This window comes from Boleophthalmus pectinirostris, unplaced genomic scaffold (genome assembly GCF_026225935.1).
Source record: "Boleophthalmus pectinirostris isolate CB_2022bp ecotype Guang Dong unplaced genomic scaffold, ASM2622593v1 HiC_scaffold_21, whole genome shotgun sequence".
NCBI classification, from domain to species: Eukaryota; Metazoa; Chordata; class Actinopteri; order Gobiiformes; family Gobiidae; genus Boleophthalmus; species Boleophthalmus pectinirostris.
Window position 1 is genome coordinate 25,637,558 of NW_026571175.1, and position 20,973 is coordinate 25,658,530.

Here is a 20,973-nt window from a genome sequence, read left to right on the forward strand (position 1 = left end):
AATTGTTCAACTTTTTTTGCTCTTTTTTTGTGTGTTTTAGAGCCAACCAAGACAAGCTGTGATAATCCCGGGACGCCTCGCTATGGGTCGTTAAATCGAACATTTGGATTCAAGGTAAAATCAAATATTAGTATAAGTACGAGGAGAATTCTGTGGTGGAATTTGCAGATTTGTTGACCTGTTTTTTGGTAATAGTTTTATAATCACTGGGCTTATCCTTATAAAACCAAAACTGACACAAAATGTAATGTCTTCTCTGCAAGTGTAGATAAACAAAACAGAAAAATAAATAAAAATCATAATAGTTTCAGAACATGGGGCACTATTCAACCACAAAGATGTGATTGTTAAATTGTTAAAAGTTCATTGTGTAACTTTTCTGGTGGAGAGAGCATCAAATGATTTTGTCCATGGAGATGTTATTGCTTTGTCTAGAATATTTTACAGTATGTTATTAAACCTTTCTGTCATCATGGAGACCAAACCAGACTAAGGTAATCCCAATCCCACTTTTGAGCTATAAAACCACCTGTAATTGAATAAATATGAGGCAGAGCAATGGCATCTCCATAGAAACAAGCATGTGACTGACATTCAACCAAAAAATTACATAGTGCACCTTTAAATATTGTTTAAGTTGTAGATTTATATGGCAAATTTGTGGAGCCAATGCCTATCGAACAATAAGGTTAAAATGCGTAGTTAATAAGTTTGGATATTTCTTTCAAAACAGTGATTCTGGCAGAGTTATGTAACGCAAAAAAAAAATAGTTGTCCAGTGAAATTCATTTTGTCTGTTATTCGTTGCTGTGTTTCTGTTGCAATGCTGAAACTAGCTCTGCAACGCAAGCAAAGTCTAATCATAGTAATCTGTGGGTTAACCTAAGGTGAGCTAGGTTTGCATAAGAGGAGCTGAAGAACTGTAAATGACACTTGAATCCCCACTTCACTGAAAAGATGTTGAAATACAGTATTTTCAGACTAAAGAAATGTCACCAGGTGGCTCATTACTTTCTTGGTTTTGACACTTTTAAGGAAAAATTTATCAACCTGCCAGCAGCGGTGCGGTGTCTGTCAGGAGGTTGTGCATACATTACTATCATCACCTCTTTCTTCATTTGTTGTGGGTAGAAGCCAGAAGAAGCCAGGGCCAAGCTAAACTTCTCCCTCTGACTTAATTGCATTATGTATATACAGGGAACAACACAGGGCTGTGTCTCAGAGGCTGTAGAGCTATAAGTTTTTGTTACTCTCTCTCTTTTACCACAAGTCAATTACTACTCAGTGGTTCCAGATGGTGGAATTCTGGTGCTTATTCTTCCAAATCAAATGAATAAATTATATACAAGAAAGTACTATTTACAAGTATATTATGATTTATGTTATGTTACTTTAAATTTCCCTTATTGACCATTTTCCACCCGCCCATGTTTGCCGTAAATGTGACTAAACTGCGCTTTCTCTGTGCTCATTTCTATTGACAATTTTGGGAAATGTTCAAATCCAAATCTGAGGCCATGGTTCTCGCCTCGAAAAAGGTGTCTTTCCCTCTCTGAGACTCTGCCTCAAGTGGAGGACTTCAAGTATCTCAGGGTCTTGTTCATGAGTGAGGGGAGGATGGAGTGTGAGATTGACAGGCAGATCAGTGCAGCAGCAGCAGTGATGCGGTCGCTGTATCGGACCGTTGTGGTGAAGAGGGAGCTGAGCCGAAAGGCGAAGCTCTCGATTTACCGCCAATCTACGTTCCTACCCTCACCTATGGTCATGAGCTCTGGGTAATGACCGAAAAGACAAGATCGCGGATACAAGCAAACGGAGGGTTGCTGGGCAGTCCCTTAGAGATAGGGTGAGGAGCTCAGTCACATGGGAGGAGCTCGGAGTAGAGCCGCTGTTCCTCCACTTCGAGAAGAGCCAGTTGAGGTGGCTTGGGCATCTGTTGGGGATGCCTCCCTCAGGAGGTGTTCCCGGCATGTCCCACCAGGAGGTGGCTTGAGGAAGACCCAGGACACTGGAGGGACTATGTCTCTCGGCTGGCCTGGGAACGCCTTGGGGTCTCCCCAGAGGAGCTGGAGGAAGTGTCTGGGGTGAAGGAAGTCTGAGAGTCCCTGCTTAGACTGCTGCCCCCACGACCCAGCCACGGATAAGCGGAAGAAAATGGATGGATTGAATTTTAGGAAATGTTTTGCAGCTAAAATATGAAATAAAGTATGTCCACCAACAAGTCAACACTGCACAGATTCTCTGGGAGGCTTTAGAACGGCTTTGTAGTCCATTCCATTCCATTTTCTTCCGCTTATCCGGGGCCGGGTCGCGGAGGCAGCAGTCTAAGCAGGGACTCCCAGACTTCCCTTTCCACGCACACTTTCTCCAGCTCTTCTGGGGGAACCCCAAGGCGTTCCCAGGCCAGCCAAGAAACATAGTCCCTCCAGTGTGTCCTGGGTCTTCCCCGGGGCCTCCTCCCAGTGGGACATGCCCAGAACACCTCCCGAGGGAGGTGTCCAGGAGGCATCCGGAAAAGATGCCCGAGCCACCTCAACTGGCTCCTCTCAACGTGAAGGAGCAGCGGCTCTACTGAGCTCCTCACCCTATCTCTAAGGGAGCGCCCAGCCACCCTGCGGAGGAAACTCATTTCGGCCGCTTGTATCCGCGATCTCATCCTTTCGGTCATTACCCAGAGCTCATGACCATAGGTGAGGGTGGGAACGAAGACTGACCGGTAAATCGAGAGCTTTGCCGTTCGACTCAGCTCCCTCTTCACCACAACAGTCCGATACAGCGACCGCATCACTGCTGAAGCTGCACCGATCCGCCTGTCAATCTCACGCTCCATCCTCCCCTCACTCGTGAACAAGACCCCGAGATACTTGATGCTTTGTAGTCCATACAAAACTTATTTGCTGTGAGATCAGCAGCCCCATGCAAAATATTACAGCCTCAGTGACGATGGCGGCTCCCAGATGGTGGGCAAGAGACAGTTTTCCCTGTCGATTACATTATATTTTGCCATTAAATATCCAAAAAGTACATTTGCAAATGCCAAACCTGGTATTTTCAATCAGTGACTAAACCCTAGAACTCACTGTATTGCAAGATAATTTTGCACTTGAACAATATTAATTTTAGCTGCCCCCCATCTGTATTAAATAATATTGGTCTATAGAATACTGTGATATCATCTGGAAACCACCAGCAGCTTTTCTACTCCGTTATCATTGTGTTGTTTTGTCTGCCCTCAGGTGGGGAGTGTGGTGTCTTTCCAGTGCCAGCCGGGTCACTTGATACAGGGATCCTCCTCTCGAACCTGCCAGCCCGATCTCACGTGGAGTGGGACACAGCCAGAATGCATACGTACGTATAAAAAACACTTATTAACTTGTCAATAACCAATATCAACAAAAATGTTTACTTTTTACTCACCCGAAATGCTTTTTTATGTGAGCCCAGAAGTGTTTTTTTTTTTTTTTATCTTATCTTAGCTACACATAAAGGTCCTATATAACACAAAATAGATCAATGTGACTTCAAAAACAAACCTGGAGTTGTGTTTTGTTTCATGCTCTCTTGTTTGAGTAACTGTTTTAATCTATCTTAATTTGTCACAAGGTGAATTCTGTTTGAGAGAAGAATTCAGCCTAAATATACAGGATTTATGTGTGATTGAAACAAAACATAACTTCAAGTATGTTTTTGATGAGAAAACAACATTATATAATCAGAAAATAGTGTAATATGGGCCCTTTTTTACCTCTTGAGATTGTTTTTTGTTTATTCTAATTATTTCAGTCAGTATTGTAACATCTTTTGATTGTAACTTCTTTCCATATACATTTCCTGTCTTCAGCTCATGCGTGTAAGCAGCCTGAGAGCCCGCTGCACGTGGACGTAGTGGGGATGGACTTGCCCGGCTTTGGCTACACCCTAGTCTACAGCTGTCAGCCTGGCTACTTCCTGGCTGGAGGTTCAGAGCATCGAGTGTGCAAAAATGATGGCACGTGGACCGGAAAGATGCCAATATGTCGAGGTAAAACGGTTAAATCTCTCATCTACATCACCCAGATTTAATTCAGATCTTATCACGGCCCAGTTCCAGAAGGTACAAGTCTCATGCCCAAGGACACACTGTCAGCAAACAGACTCAGAGACATATTGGCCATCTGGAGAGGGCCGTCTCTTCCTGGGGAGCTACTTGGCTGCACAAAACAAGACAAAGGGATTATCATTTAGTCCAAGTTTTTTTTTATTATTAATTTTTGGGAAGAAGAAATGTAGATCCACACAAGCTGCTAGAAAAGTAAATAATTCTCTTCAAATATTGTCTCAAATACATAAATACTCACATTTCCAGTGATATTTTTTGCAAGAAATTTATGAAAAAAGTCAGATTCATTAATAGAAGTGAGCTATGCAACATTTAATTTGATATTTGAGAACCATTAGTGCAAACCACTTCAGATTATTTTTGTGTGGACATTTACTAATTTGTGATAATTTCTAAGCGGGGTTTGGCAAATAAATATAATTTTTCCTAGTTAAGTAGTAAAATATTTTTGCATTTGGCACTTTTGTGAACACATCCTTTCATGGATGTATTTCAGATTTACTAGTTGCCAACCAAAAGAGATTAACATTGCCATACAACTCAACAATCCTCCCAGTTTGACATAAGACTTTACTGCCACTGGTGATCTCAAACACTTAAAACTAGCTGGTGTTTGCTTGATTTTTTCAGAGAATTATATTTGAACTTCAAAGCAGGTTGGTGCTGGAGGCATTTTGACATTTGTGTGGAGGAGGAGCAGGTGCACAAGAGCGTTCGGATTCAGTTTCTTCTGTGCAAGCGCCAGGCCAATCAGTTTTGTCCAATGACACTGAAAGATCTCAAAAAGTCTCACGCTAACATAAAGCCAGTTTCACAGATATCTTTCAGCCAAAAGAGTGGGAGGCATAGAGATTTATAGTTAGATAAGCAGCACGGAAGAAACCAAACATTATGAGGATGTGTTTAAAAATGCACCCTAGAGTGTAAATGCAAATGAGATCCAAGTTTATATTCATTTCAGTTTGAAAAGTTTGGGAAAGATGAAACCACCTGAGTCGAAGGAAAAAGTGCACAGGTCTGATATTTTCCTCAAGGCTGGTGCCCTTGTGCCCTGGAAGTAGCCTTTAAAATCCGAGCACTCCCTGATCCAATTTGAGATTCTAGGACAAATGCTCTTTTTCTTGCTTGCTTTTACTTATTGGCAACCATGGCTGCATCTTCAAGCAATGGCAGATGCTCTACTGAAAGCCTAAGCAGTTTAAAGATCACTTTTAAAAGTAGTTTATATGCCACCCAGTTTGTCGGTTAATATATTTGCATTGCTTTGCTAAACACTAAAGACCATTGTGCTTTTACACCAATTAGAGAGCAGCATTATCACCACCACAGAGACTAGTATTAGAACTGGTATCTGCCACTTTTTGTATTTGGTATGTAATAGGCTTATCCTCCAGGTGGATGACCTCAACAACAAAAAAAATGAGTAAGAATAAGAGATTAAGCAGTTATTCTTATCTATCTGATGCATGTGGTGAGTGGGGGTGTGGATCCATAACATACTGTAGCATTATGGTATTATGGCAACATTATACCATGTGGCTGATACTAGACCTGTCACAATAATTACAATATCGACTTATCATTCAATATAAGAAGCAGGAATGATATACTTTAGGACTCAGTATTTGTGTTGTGTACAATTTCTTTGCAATAGTGGTGAGATTTTTGCTATATTTAGATATTATGTCATAATATCTAAATATACATTTGTGCTGTAGAGGGTAGAATAATAACTTCTATACATAATTACTGGTTCATTCTGCTGTATATTTGTTGCTGCTCATGCCTTTTAATGATACTGTCTATTTAATAATTTGTTTACTGGAATTATCTTGCTTTGTGTCAGAAGCAAAGTAGTTTCAATATTGTGATTTATCATAATATTTCTCTGTAGCAATATATCATATGTTGTTGTGACAGGACTAATTGATACTGTAGTGTAGTGTCTGTCTGATTTGCCATTGACTGACCATGGTTTGTAATTGGATCCATACTAACGCTGACTGTAACTCTGAGCAGGTTATAAACAATGCTATAGGATGAAGTTAAATATTACAGAGGTGTTATTGTTATTGTGTGTATTATTATCATTTGTGTATACAGGATGTATCTACCATATTTTTTGGTCTATAAATTGCTCCGGAGTATAATTTGCACCAGCGAAAAAATGTTCACCAGACTATATTATAATTTATTTTATGAAATCAGAGACCAGGAACTGACATTTTATGTTGAAAGCCAAGTTATAGTAATAACAATAGAGCAGAGAACAACAGACTGTTAATGTCACATATGAAGAGTTGTTCAGATAACTATAGCATAAACAACAGGACAGAACAAGTTTACCAAACTCTCTATCTCACTCCAATTCACTAAATCCATTGAATTCTTCATCCTTGGTTTCGCTTCTGAGCAACTCCACGACCTCCAGAGGTAAACAGAGCAATGTTTCCTCTTCTGTCATCTAGCTGTCATCAGACTCAGCATCAGTTCCAGTTAGAATTATTCCAGTCTTTCTGAATCCCAACAGGATGGTTTCAGTTGTCATTGAAGTCTCTTAAATTTTACATTTTCAGTGGTACAGATGTAATGGTGTGATGGTACAGACAGAACAGCTGCTCTTTGTGCAGGAGACATTCGCAGTACAGCCAAGTAATAGTAAGAGTAATAGGAGCAGCAGATACTGGCACACAATCCTAAAACGCCCTCTTGGCCCTGTCAGTGTGAAAATTTTAATATATTGTCACACTGGCAGTATAAGTCTCAGGACCACCCAAACCATGAAAAAAACATATAGTCCGAAAAATACGGTATATATACAGATATACGTATAATAATAGTAAATATAAAAATATGGTATACATATTTGATTTATTAGTACTTCAGTATCAGTACAAATACTAAGTACAAAAGTGTTGTAATTATGTGAAAGCAACCACATAACAAACCATGCTCTGGGGGTGGGAGTAAAAAAGGTTTACTTCTTCCCACTCTCTTTCAAGCTTTTTTTTGTATTGTAATGTCAAGTTGATTGCCATGACAGTAATGTGTGAAAAGAAACTGAACAACAAAGCTTGAAACGATTGATATAAACTATATATAAATGTATGTGTTTGCAGCTGGAGAGAAGAAGAAACCAGTGAAGCCGGCCACAGGGACTCCCAGCCCCAAACTAAATGGTCAGTTCTTTTCAAGTTCATTTTATTAATGTTTTCAGCCTCGATGTCTTCTATGGTCTTGTTTATTTCTATATCTTCTATTGTACTCCACTTGTTCTTAAACAGGCTGCAGTACCTCCATTTTGTTGTACTAAACTGCACTCCTGAGTTCATTTGAATAATTTATTTCCCCATGCTCACAGTGGTAAATTATGTGTTGAGAAGTTCAGGTTTTGTTGTGTTTTTGGCTCTGTTCACTGTAAGTTCTCTGTCAACTTGCTGCAGATTCAAGATTATTTGTAGCTACACAACTCACAACTTTGTAAATCTCATAAAACAGTCCCCACTACATTCTCTCAAAGCCACACAAATATCGAAGGTTGTGTGTTTTACTTTTGACTTGAAATGGATTCTTTAAAGGTGCACTATGTAACTTTTTGGTTGGGGGTTCATCACCTGCTTATTTCTATGGAAATGTCATTGTTCTGCCTGGAGTCTTCCACAGTATGACATTAAACAGATCTACTTTACTTTTTTTTTATTACATGTGCATTTATCGCTCAAAAATACTGACAAAAACAGGCATTTTGACTGTAAGTGGGGTTGCCTCTCCACAGAGCTGACCTGTAAACTGTGTCTGATTTGGTCTCCGTGAAGATAGAAAGGTTTAATGCCATACTGTGAAACTTTCCAGACAAAGCAATAACATCTCCATGAAGAAAAGAATTTGACAGACCCTCCACCAGAAAAGTTACACAATGCACCTTTAAATCTGCTGGCACATGTTAATAGTGTCCAATTCTACATGATGAGGTTACTAATTTAGATGCCAAAAATGACAATCTTTCTTTTCCTCTACAGCTTCACTAGTCTTAAACAATTACCAACCAAAAACAGGATTAGATGTGGATTGAATTTCAGCAGAATTGGCATGTCATTGGTGGTTACAAGTGCACTCACAATCATATTATTTTCAAATTTCTGGAAGTTATCAGACTATTAAGATATCATGTAAACACAAAAATCATCTGACTTCTTTCTGATCATCGTCCATTAAATTACTCACATCAGATTTGGTGTGAATGTTTTTGTAGCAAAATACATTTTAACATTATTTACTGTAATGTATAATTATCTGGCTGCAGTTTCAGTCAGTGCTTTTCTGCTGAAACTGGCATTCCTCTCTCAGGTGCTTCCCCTCACTGTCCAGTCGTCCCCTCATTATTTATGTCATGATGACCTGCGTATATACTCCTGTACCTGCCTAAAACCCAGTGTGGGACTACCCCATGCTCTCTCACTTTCTCTCTCTTTCTCTCATTCTCTCTCCCACCTCTCTCTCTCTTGGTCTCCCATCTCTCTGCCTCTCTCTCTTACTCTTTTTATCTCTCTCTTGCTCTCTATATTACTGTCTTTCTCTCTTTCTCTCTGTGTGTGTCTCTCTCTCTCTCTCTCTTACTCTTTCTCACTTACTCTTTCTTTCTCTGTCTTTCTTTATCTCTCTCAAGGACTTACTCTCTCTCTTGCTCTTTCTCTCTCTCTTTTACACACTCTGTTACTCTCTCTCTTACTGTCTTTTTCTCTCTCTCTCTCTCTTCTCTCTCTCTCTCTCTCTCTCTCTCTCTCTCTCTCTCTCTCTCTCTACTCTCTCTCTCTCTTCCTCTCTTACTTCGTTCTCTCACAAATATTTCCACTACAGTGTAACCACAGCCCCTGGTCTGGTATATTTAGTATATCACAGTGTTGTTATAGTTTTTTTTTTTTTATAATAATCCTCACGAAACGTCTTGACGCCTCTCTGAAATGAACTTTCCTCCTCTTCACCTGCTCTAGTTCCAGACGATGTTTTCGCTCCTAACTACATCTGGAAGGGCTCCTATAATTACCGTGGGAGGAAGCAGCCTATGACTCTGAGCATCACCAGCTTCAACTCCAGCACGGGTCGAGTCAACGTAACCCTTAGCAACGGCAACATGGAGCTGCTGCTTTCAGGCATGTGATAATTACCAACTACCTTGTACTGGTTACTGTAGCTTTCGTATATGTGGGTACACGTCTGAATCATTGTAAGGACACTAAAGGTGAACAGAAGAAAAATAAATCAAGCCAAGGATCGCATAAAGCCTGAAAAAAAGGTATATAATAGTAAATATCAATTCATTAAAGACAGGATTATGAATATATATTTACATTGCGCAATCTTATATCCCTATTTAATTTGATTTTTCTGGTGGTTTTATTTGAATATATTTTCTGCGCTTCAAAAACAGGCAAGAGGGTGCAAAAATGTTTGTGGGTGTTTTCATTATTTTTTTAAAGGTCAGATGTATTTTTCTGTGTCATCCCACTCGCATTAAAAGAATAACCTTGTATAAACAAATAATTCATATTTGGAGCTGCTTCTTTGGCAGTTTTTGACATAAACTTTTGTGGTTCATTTGAAGAACCACAAAAGTTTAGAGGATCTTTGAGTACAGGTTTGGACATAGTATCTTTACTATAGTGATATACATAAGCAGTGGTACAGCTGTATTCTTGCTTTGGAGATAACTGAGATTAGTGCATCAAATGTATTGTTTAAAGGTGCACTATGTAAGTTTTGGGTTACACCTGCTTGTTTCTATGGAGAATACGCCATTGCTTTGCCTGGGATGCTCCACAGTATGACATTAAACACCTCTACCTTACATTTATTCAATCACACATGGTTTTATAGCTCAAAAATACATAGAAAAACAAGCATTCTGACCTCTTGTCTCCACAGATCTGACCTGTAACTTGGTTTGGTTGGTATTCCCCTGCTTTCTAGTATTTAGTTTTCACAATCAAATACATTTTTATCTTGCTTAATCATTTTATTTTTCTATTACCTAATAATAAATAATACATATTAAAATAAAAACTACTTTAAATGGCTTCAACATGAAAAGACTGAAAATAATAAACACATTTACAGGTTACAACCTAGTGTAACCTTTTAAATGAGGGGATAAAGTGATTTGTCAGCACTTGTTTATTTAATTTGACAGTTTTTTTAAAATCTTTTTGTATGACACCTGACATTTTTGTCACATTTCTGATCATCTGAATATTGTTTGTCAGGATCCTAAAACAATAAGGTAATCACTTACTTTTATGTGGGATCTGAATCTTTTAGATCTGCTCCTTTCAAAGAGCTGTTCAAAAGACTAGCTCTCTAACTATTTGTTTATACAACAGAAGCCAATCTCATTTTAACAACAAAGTAATCACGGAAAGAAATGACCAAGGCTAAAATGTGTTTAAAATGGTTCAGACTGAGAGCGGGAGTGTGTTTACCCAATGAAATTATGTATAATCTAAGTAAAAAGTTGCACTACAGTAATAAAAATGTAAACATTAACTCTTATTACAATGACAAATATCTATTTTTGTGCACAAAGCTCTCACTGGTGTTGCCTGCTCTGCTTTTGTTCTGATTTTTGTGTTGGTTCAGTGTAAGCATAAATATGCATACAAATTAAAAAGATTCGGTTCTTTTAAAAAATGTAATCTGGTTCCAACTATTCATGTAAAGGAACCGTTCAGACGACCTGTCTTGTACACAAACCACACATCTTTACTAACTAGTGCCTTGGCAGAGGTCTAAGACTAAGTAAAGTACACTGGTACATTGTCCCTGTAGGGAAATTTATCTCTCTCTGCATGACCCATCCTTCAGTGCTGCAGGGATATTCCATCAGGAACATTGCCACAGAGGTCCATCTTCAGTCTAGGTGATGATACTGAAATTTGTCACGATTATCATGGCCAACATATTTGCGAGTAATAATTATATCACAGATATATCATGGATAAGAAATCATTATTATTTCAATATTATAAATAGGTTCAGTATTTAAACAACTATTATAGTATTGTGCTTTTAGTGAAAACAGCAGTGATCTAGAACACTGTTTCCCAAACTTTTTTTCTGGGAGCCCATATTTTAAAAGTCACAGACATAGACATTATTCATAAATCACAAAATAAATCTGTGAGCATTTTTGAACATTAGTGAGAATATTTTATTGTTGACTGAGTGATTGTGTCTCTCTGAACAATTAGTATTCCTCAAGGTTTAAACAATGAAAAACAGTAATCAGTGTAATCAGAAAATTGGTTAGGCTAGGTGGTGCTACCGAAAAAGTGAGGAGCGGGGGGTGCACGGAGATGTATTGTATGTATTGCAGACCGACATGTAGGTCGTGATAAGGCAACCTCAACAAAATCTCTTGGACCCAGTCTTTGGGAAACAATGATCTAGAAGAGAACATCATGGATAAGTAGGATTTTTCTGCACATTCTGCTGATAAAATGGCCATTATCTGTTTGGCGATTATCACGATTATATAAAATGTTCCACAAACGATTATTGCGTACACTCTTTATCAGGATATTTAGAAACTACATTATTGTTTACCATCCCTCCTCCAGACCTCGAGCTAGGTCAGGTTAGAACTACCTTAGCTGGAGGATTTTACCTACGGTGCATGTTGTGGGTCTTTGCTCCTCTCTGCCCCTTTCTTTGTCCTATCATCTTTTTTAAAAACTGTCTTATGCCCAAACATGGCCCGCCTCTGCTCTGAGTAGTTTTAATTATATGCGCTTATCTCCTCTCTCCTGCAGCTGTTGTTATTTCATCCCTTACTCGATTCACAAACACGCTCCTATGCGCTGGCGGGCCTCCCAGGGCTGTACACTGCAGGAGGTTAAGACCCTATTAAAACACAAATCCTGCTCAAGACAGAATTGGTTTTGTGGAGTAGAGAGCAGAGAGCACTGGCACCATATCACAAACCATGCAGCTACGAACCCAACAGTTAACATGCGTCTTGTGGCTTAGAGGAGCAGTGTTAGATCAATAACTGCTAAAGCCAGACTACAGAAAGGCCAGCTGCATAACCCCGGCTTTTTTCACTCAAGATTAAGATGTCAGTTCGGTCCAGTAAAACACAGTGCTTTTGGAGGAGCTGGACCACTGATATACTCGTCTGATTTCCTTCTGAAAGCAAGAGGGGACATTTGTTATCAGTGCCTGTGACTGAAGTAGTATTTTTCCTCATTGCTTTTTCTGGCCCCGCAGAAGGGAAATCTGGCAAACACTGAAATACACCAGAGGCAAGTCGACCTGTGGTGCTAAAATGCAGCAATTTACAAGTGCTGGGTCAGAGAGAGGTTAAAGCGGCTTATTTGAAATTATATGAATTTGTCTAAAGGATGAAAACACGAGGATCGAAGAACTATGATTCCCAACATAGGGGTCTCTAAATGTTCACAGCGGGTTTCCAAGGGTTCCAAAAGCAAGGACCAAACTTAAATCATAATAAAAGGGTTTGCTTCTTATAATGATTACTGTTTTATACCATTTTTTTCCTTTTTAAAAGCAGTAGGTTATGTTGTTATGGATAGAGAGGTTGCATTGAAAAGTTATTTTACAAAGTGCAAGTCAACAGTCTTCATACATTCTTTGCTGGAATATAAATGCGTACTAACTTTTCATACATGATTTTTAACTGTCTTGATTTTAGGAGTATACAAAGCATCAGAGGCCAGGCTGCTTCTACTGATGTACCAGGTGAACTACCCAAACCAGGGAACCCAGGCCAAGAACTCTGCCGTTTCTCCTGCCAAAATTATAGAAGACTCCTGGACCATGGACGGATTTGTAAGTATCACAAAAAACCCAGAGAATGAAACCTACACACAGAGATGTATTCGCCAAAATAATATGGATAAGTAAATCTACCTTAATGTTTATGGGCTTTAAAGGTCCTATATTACAGAAAATTTACTCTTGTGAGATTTAAGCCATGTTAGGATGTTCTTACTTCCTTAAAACACACCCAGAGTTGTGTTTTGTCTCATTCACACATTTCTGAGTAACCTTTTATTATTAGTCTGGCTACATCCCCAAAGCAGAAAATGCTCTGTTCTTGTGATGTCAAGTTAACAGCTACCGCTTACCTTTAGTTCAGTAGAGATTGGCAATTCCAGGGCTGAAATTATCCAAATAATTCTAGTAAAGATTTATAACTTTTAAAAACACAGTGGAGCAGACCAGAGGTGGGGACTCTATTTTTAGGACTTAAGACTTGACTTGATAAAATGGACTAAGACTTGGGGCTCGATTTGGACTTGAAGGTCAAAGACTTGGGACTTGACTCAGACTTGAGGCCCGTGACTTGAGAAGACTTGAGAAGCACTTTTAAATCTGAATTCTTTCTGTTCTGACCATAATAAGTCACTCTAAGATCTTGTCAAGACATTTAAACGGGAAAAATTTACTAAATTAATTTCTACAACTCTTATTTACTCTATAACTACTCATATATAAATATACTATGATTTTTTTTTAAGTACAATTTATCTTAAAACTCATAAATTGCAGAAATCTAAGCTTTATTTGGTTCTTTGGTTTAAAGATTTGAAATGACTTGAAGCTCAAAGCAGACGACTTGGACTTGACTTGGACTTATGGGCCACTGACCCAAGACTCGACTTGGATTTGCCTGTATTTGACTTGGGTCTTGACTTGGACTTGATGTCAAAGACTTACTTGAGACTTGAAAAACACTCGACTCCCGCCTCTGGATCAGACAGAACACAACTTGTGATAAGAAAACATTATAATAAAAATAGGAAATTACCGTATTTTCCGGGCTACTGGACACGCTCTTAAGCCTCCAACCCCATCAAAAAATAACTGCGCCCCCCACAATCCAGAGCGCCCTATACACGAATCCACTCGGATGTCACAGCACGACTTTTGTAAACTACAAAGCTGCACCACCCGCAGCGCACGCAAACACACAGCGACCGCGCAGCAGAAAACACCCGCAGCCACACTCATCACTCCATACAGACGTCATCACTTCACGCAGAATGGAACGGAGTAACGAACCGAAAAAGCGAGTGCAATATGCCACTTCTAGCCACAACTGAACAACTGAGTCACTGCGAACACGCCAACAATCCAGCGGTCCCAGACAGCAACCTCCCTACACGCCACAACTGAACAAAGCCGAGAGTCACTGTGAATGCGCCAAACAAAGTCCTATCTAACTGTTGTCTTTCGTTTAAAGTCCAATTCGGTTTATTTGTGAAAAAAGTTTGAAAATAGACCATTCACTGACAGTGCGCCTTATAATCCAGAGCGCCTAATAGTGCGGAAAATACAGTAGTGTAATATGTAACCTTTAAATATTCAGTACTAGACAAAATATTTGCATATATTTTGCCCTTTATGTTTTCATAATGAACTTAGTTATAATGTGTTTGTGCATGTGTCCAGGTATCTGCTGAGCCTAATGGTTCCAGTTACGTGTTCCAAGGCTTCATTCAGGGAAAAGACTACGGACAGTTCGGACTCCAAAGACTAGGTAATATGCCGTTTCACTACATCACACCACATTCCACTACAGACAATAGGTCTACTTGATGTAAAATGAATGAATGAATTTGTTTTTGTTCTATAACAGGCCTAAACATGTCTGAGAGTCATAATTCTCCACCGCCTCAACTCGGTACCAACAGTAGTTCTGTGGCTATCGCTATTCTGGTGCCTTTCTTCGCTCTGATCTTCACCGGTTTTGGCTTCTATCTCTACAAACAAAGGTAGGAGCCATAATCAACATGAATAACATCACATGCCCCTGCAGAATATGAAGGAGCATTATGTGTTTTTAGAATGCTTATACTCCAGCTGTTTATTTGTTAAGAATCAATCAGGCTGTTAAGTGAAACAGTGCCCACTTGGGAGAAGTAAACAGGATTTTTTTAACACGTTTGGCCAGTTTCTCTACTGCTTACATGGGATGTGACTATTCAGCTGCAAGTGTCTGAAAAGGCCCACTATAAAGGAATTAGTTTTGGATGGGCAGATCTGCATCGCACTGTGCTTCCTAAAAAGTCTTAATCCTCCTTGAAGCTTGTTTACAGTGTATTTTCTGTTTTTGTGTTAACCCAAAAACAGACCACTGACAGAGAAGAAATGAATCACAAATAATGAAATGACATAAATTTAGTTGGCACTATATTTAACTCATGAGTGTATGTGCAAATGTATACGACCTGCAATCTGCCTCACTGATGCTTCACTAATGTCATTTTACATGTGTGTTGGAAAGACTGTTTCCACCTGCCTGTATGCTAATATTTGTTCTTCTTGTCATTATAGAACAACACCAAAAACCCAGTACACAGGCTGCTCAGTCCATGAAAATAATAACGGCCAAGCTGCTTTTGAGAACCCCATGTACAACACCAATGCCAAGGCAGTGGAGGGGAAAGCAGTGCGCTTCGATCCCAATCTAAATACTGTCTGCACCATGGTCTGAGGATTGATTATTCTCACTCGAATTAAAGGACTCCAATATCTAATGGGACCACTCGTGGTGCAAAGTTGTGGAGGTGGGAGCAGCTTGCTTCAACTTAGAGCTGGCCACAAAGCTAAAAATGGATTGGAAATAGTTTTCAGTCCAATTTCCTTAAAGTAAAAGGAGAACCACACTCCATGAATAAAAAGTATTTGCAATCTTCTGATGAAACAGACTGGAAGAAAAAGTCCCAGGTGAAGGAAAGAGCAATGATTCTACCGAAAACACTGGCCATCTTTACATAAAACCAAGTACAGCCCACATTAGACGTGACCTGCATCTTTAGCAGCAGCAGTCTGACCTGGGAGTCTGAGAAGAGCTCACTTTAACCTTTAATGTGGCTCTTCCTTTAAGTGGATCTGCTCCCCCTCATATACAGTAACACGTCACACTGTTGTTTCCCACTTGAACCAAGAGTCGTGTGGCTCAGTTTGGAGCGTGAAGAAGATGTCATTAAAGACACTGTGAAGCAACACTGCTCTGTACAACTACGACAGGGAGTTGTAGTAAATCATCATTTAACCACAACAATAGGGAAGATGTCTCCATGACAACCACGGGCTGGTAAAACTAATTTTTCTCTATTTAAATTGAATTTAAGACACCACAGAGAGCAGTGCAAGTTGTTTAAAAATACTAACTATGAGGCAGTGGGAAATGAAACCCTAAAGACAGAAGCGTAATCCAAACTAAAGTGGGATTAAAGTGGAGCAGAACTAAAGCAGCCACAGAGAGGAGTGTGCACTAACTGGACAGACTCAGCAGAGAAATTGCTCCTTTGTGTCCAATGCTGAAATGAGAAGACAAACAGGAAGTAAACTACAAATCTGATGCACCCAGTGTGTGTGAGCCGAATCCCCTAAACTCTGGGTTTTCTCTCCATATGAAGACATGGAGATGCCCTGACCCTGTGAGAGACACAGAGGACTCACAGAGAGCTCTGGCATTAAAGCACATTCTGCACGAGCGCCCCCTGTCTGCCACAGAGTGGACTGAAGGTCAAAGGTCACAGACCAGGAGCTGAATCTGAGGTTTACATGTGGCTCCATTCTGACAGGGAAACATGAAGACAAAGACTGGTGTAAAAGCAGGGTCTCCAGACTCCACTGTCCCTCGTCTCCTCCGTGTCCAGCACAGATGGACACTGACACTGACTCAGACAGAGGGAGGAGACTTTGGGAGGTTTTGTCCTACTACTGTGGACATAGGTCCATTGTCATTCTGCACTCTATGAGTGCTTCTCTTCTTTCTTGTTTATTGCTGCAGAATCTTCTGATCTGTAAATCTATTGCATATATAGTCGGGAGCATTCACCCATCTATATTTTTGTGCTATATATTTACCAGAAGGGAGGGGCGTGTGGGAGAGATGAATTATCAGAGATATTTGGAAAAAAGAAATATGCCACAGATGTGTGATATCAGAGAAGTTTCGGCTCTTTTGTAACGTTTGAGTTTTTGTGAAGTTTCTCCCATTGTTGCTATGGTTCCACTGAGGCAATCAGGAGTGTCAGTGGTTCTGTCGTTGTCATTATTGTTGACGTTTAAGGTTTACCAGCAACAATCAGCAGGTTCAAACTTATTCCAATCTTTTTACACTAGACGGAGCACTTCATACAACTTTGAACTTTAAGACAGAGTTTGTCCTTTTCTTTGAGCTGGTGTCCATCACAATGTTCTCATGTCAGCGTCTTAATGATCAGCCAAAAACTGCACTTTAAACTTCACGTAACGTGATGCTGCCCACATTGTACAGCTCAAAATTCAAAGTGAATTTTATTCTCTGAGATGTCTAGAAGGCAATGGTAGCCCTATAAACATGTATGCTATAAAAAGAATAATGATCATTGCTGGTGAACTGCCCAATATGAAGTGTGAATGTCTGTTTAAGTCTTTTGTAAATTTGTTTGTTTTGCAATTTAATTTTTGTTTCTTAAAATGTGCAGGTGTTGAAATGGAATCTATTTTAAGGACAAATACAGTAATAGATTCAAGACTATTTACAAAGTGAAGAGTGTAGGTCTGATGCTTCAAGTTGGGTCTTCTCTTTTACCCCCAAATAAATAATATAGTTTTATCAGATTATTCAAATCTAAATTTATTACAATCTGAGAAAAACATGGGGAAAAATAGCCTTATCAACTCAGCTCAATGTTCCATTGCTAGTACTTGTGTTTTTGTCTCAGATCTGCTATGTGCCATAGTTTCACATCTGACAGTGTTCATTCAGCCCCTGTCAGTTTGTGGCAGACTTTTCACATGCCACTGATGAAGCACTACTGAGAGATGTCAGATATCTGTGTAAACGCCTCATATCCTCTCTTTTTAAATGGAAGCTCTTGTGTGTCCTTGCTAATACATTTTCTGTATTCAACAGTGAAGTTTTCAGTCTGAAAGTTCAAGTGAATCAGCGTTCAGCTGAGTTTAATTAATACAAACACTAATTGTATTTGCTAGATCTGCAATGGACTGACGCAACCATTAAAAGCCTATAAGTCCATCAGTCAAAAGACAAGGCTGCCAACTTAAAATAGAAAATGCAATAGTATGGACCTTTTGGATGGATGCCACATTCAGCTGTTTAAAATAACTTGGTGCCAACATGGGTGAAAATAACAGTACTTTTTATAACCCCACTATCCAAGCCCCTCGTGCCATAAGTCCTCATTTAAAACAAACGTAGCTGAGGTATTCCGTGTCCGTTCCCATGTCAGATAACAATGTTGCGTTGCTGTGGTGATTTATTAATTTTGGATTGACTGTTGCTGCCGTTTTTGTCATTTGGTGTCTTTTTCTTGGGTATGGATCTGACGCAGTGCCTACCAAAACCATGAGACCCTCCCTTTCATGAAACGCGTCACAGGCACACACACTTGGACTGCTGTAACACCTGCTCAGCTTTTGCTTCTCATCTGAAGTTATTTTCTTCTATTTTGCCACAAGCTTGTCCTACTGACTGACCGCAATAAGACCCATGTGAATTGGAAGACTTGACCGTTTCTGCCTGGGGACACTGGAAATATTCACCATTTGAAGAAAAAAAACAATAAAATATAGAATAAAAAGTGTTTTGTACAGAAATATATTTTTATGATGAAATATTTGTAAAATGTATGAATCTATTATGTAAATTTTCAATGCAATGTAAGATTAAAAAAGGCTAATTGCTTTTTGTATAAATGTGTCTTGTTTACTGTGTCATTCACTTAAATTTCTTATTATTTTTAAGTTATTATGCTGTTTTCTGATCTGTGTTACAATTATGTTTCCTCATCACAAACATACCTGAAGATGTGAATTGCCAATCTCTACTGAAGTAAAGGTAAAAAAGCTGACTGATAACTTGAAAACTACAGCTTCTTGGCATCACTAGGTGGATTTAAACAAACGTGAATTTAACAAAACACAACTCCAGGTATGTTTTTAATGAGGTAACAACATTATAACATAGATAAAGCTCACAAGTCATTTTTGTGTAATATAGAACTGTTAACTCTTGTGCATTCTGGGGAAGTGGGAAAAAATAAGCCTGACTCTCTCCAAATGCATTATATAATTGCATTTCAAGTGGCAGAGAAGGGTTATCTCGCATCCACCATTGTAAGATACGGCCAATTGCATAAGTGAACTCCACACTGCCACTGAGTGTGAGTAGTCTGTGTCAGCCCTCACCCGTCTTCATCTGTAGTCCCACTTTCTCTGGTCGATTGCGGAAGTGATGGGAAGGATACTTGTAGGATAATGTATTTAGCTAGAGAATACTGAATACCAGCTTTAAAATGTATTTTGTAACATATTCTGGTACTTGGTCCAAACAGACTACTGTACTCAGAATAATTAGAATACTTTTACATCGAGTTGCATTTAAATTATAGTGTCAAAATGCAATAAAGGATTAAAAACGTTTTGAGCTACACATTGCACATACTGTACCACAAGAGCTGTGTTTTAATTTTTTCTCTTTAACACTGTGCAGTTTGAAGCCTTATTTACGAGATCAAGTACTGCCACATATTTCTTTGGTTTTAGGAAAGTAAGTGAATACCACAAAATGAAAAAGCAGGCTAACTGTACTTGAATACAGTTACTTAAAATTAGTATTATGAATATGTTTCTCTGTGTATGTATTAATTAACTTCCCAACACTGCTGACCAGTAACAGCTACTTGAAATAATCCAATTAATGAATTAGCCATCTACTTACAGGTTTAAAGATTACTATTTGTCTTTCACGTGTGTTAGGTAGGTTTAGTTTAACAGTACACTTAGTGCCTCTTCATATATAGTGTAGAAATCATCATGCCCAAACAATAATCATATGGCCTGTAAAGTTGTAGGCTAACATTTATCTTTAGGTTTAAGACAGGCTGTCACATTTAATGATATGATGGCCAAACAGCTAGAACAGGGGTCTCCAACCTTTTTCCTCCTGTGAGCTACTTTCTGTAAAAAGAAAATGCCAAAGGGCTACTCATTTTAGCAGTCACCAGAAACAGAGCAAATAAAAGAACCATGGCAAGCCTTAGATGATGTACAGTTAGATGCTTATAAAACATAAACCTTTATACCCTCATCAGTGCACAAAATTAGGCAAAATTATGCATTTACATTAGAAATAGGCATTTAATTAATAAAATTTGAGCTATTCAGGGCAATACATACAGTTTATAAATACTTTGGTGAGCTACTTGGAAGGGGGTGGAGAGCTACAGGTTGATGGCCTCTAGGCTGGTACTGGTGGTTTTCAGATTCAGTGTGATGAGGTCATACTTCCAGATGGGGACAAGAGACAGTTTTTCTATTAATTACACTGTACTTTACTATGAGATATCAGAAAGTTCAATTCCCAAATATGGAACCTGGTCATTTCTATTATTGACTAGACCCAAGGCCATGCTATATTAAAACAAAAATCTGCAGCTGAACATCTACAACATTTACAGAAGGACACTCAGTACAGAGCAGATGAGGACTTATCCATCGGTGCTTTCAATCAAACGCCCTATCTGGCAACGCTAGAAAAAGCCATAAAACAGTGCAGACCCGTGCGCTCATTATGGAGCCGCTCCAGCGCACTGTCCCCGCGTGGCCCCGCACAGTCACTCTTAAAGTGTCTAGAGATGTCACATGAGTCCTGACTTAGCTGCACATGCTTGAAAAAAACTGTATTTCAATATGTGAAGCCTCGTGTCACTTTCTGGCTTGTTGGTTTTCAGCTTTGTGTTCCAAATTTACGCATGATGCTTTGCGCGTATTTGTCATGTTGGCGCATTTTTACCCTGCCATTTTAACAAAACACGTGTTGATCATGTGACTATGTT

At 39.2% G+C, this 20,973-nt stretch overlaps 1 protein-coding gene across 1 annotated transcript in view; it reads left to right on the plus strand.

The window, feature by feature from the left end:
- csmd3b (CUB and Sushi multiple domains 3b) overlaps nt 1-15,614 on the plus strand; it is a 554,961-nt gene extending 539,347 nt beyond the window's left edge. The window contains exons 63-71 of the mRNA XM_055157096.1: nt 41-114; nt 3,237-3,348; nt 3,842-4,021; nt 7,219-7,278; nt 9,091-9,249; nt 12,807-12,943; nt 14,570-14,657; nt 14,757-14,892; nt 15,455-15,614. Coding sequence (XP_055013071.1) covers nt 41-114; nt 3,237-3,348; nt 3,842-4,021; nt 7,219-7,278; nt 9,091-9,249; nt 12,807-12,943; nt 14,570-14,657; nt 14,757-14,892; nt 15,455-15,614 — 1,106 coding nt within the window. The remainder of the gene's footprint in view (nt 1-40; nt 115-3,236; nt 3,349-3,841; nt 4,022-7,218; nt 7,279-9,090; nt 9,250-12,806; nt 12,944-14,569; nt 14,658-14,756; nt 14,893-15,454) is intronic.
- Nucleotides 15,615-20,973: the final 5,359 nt, after the last annotated feature.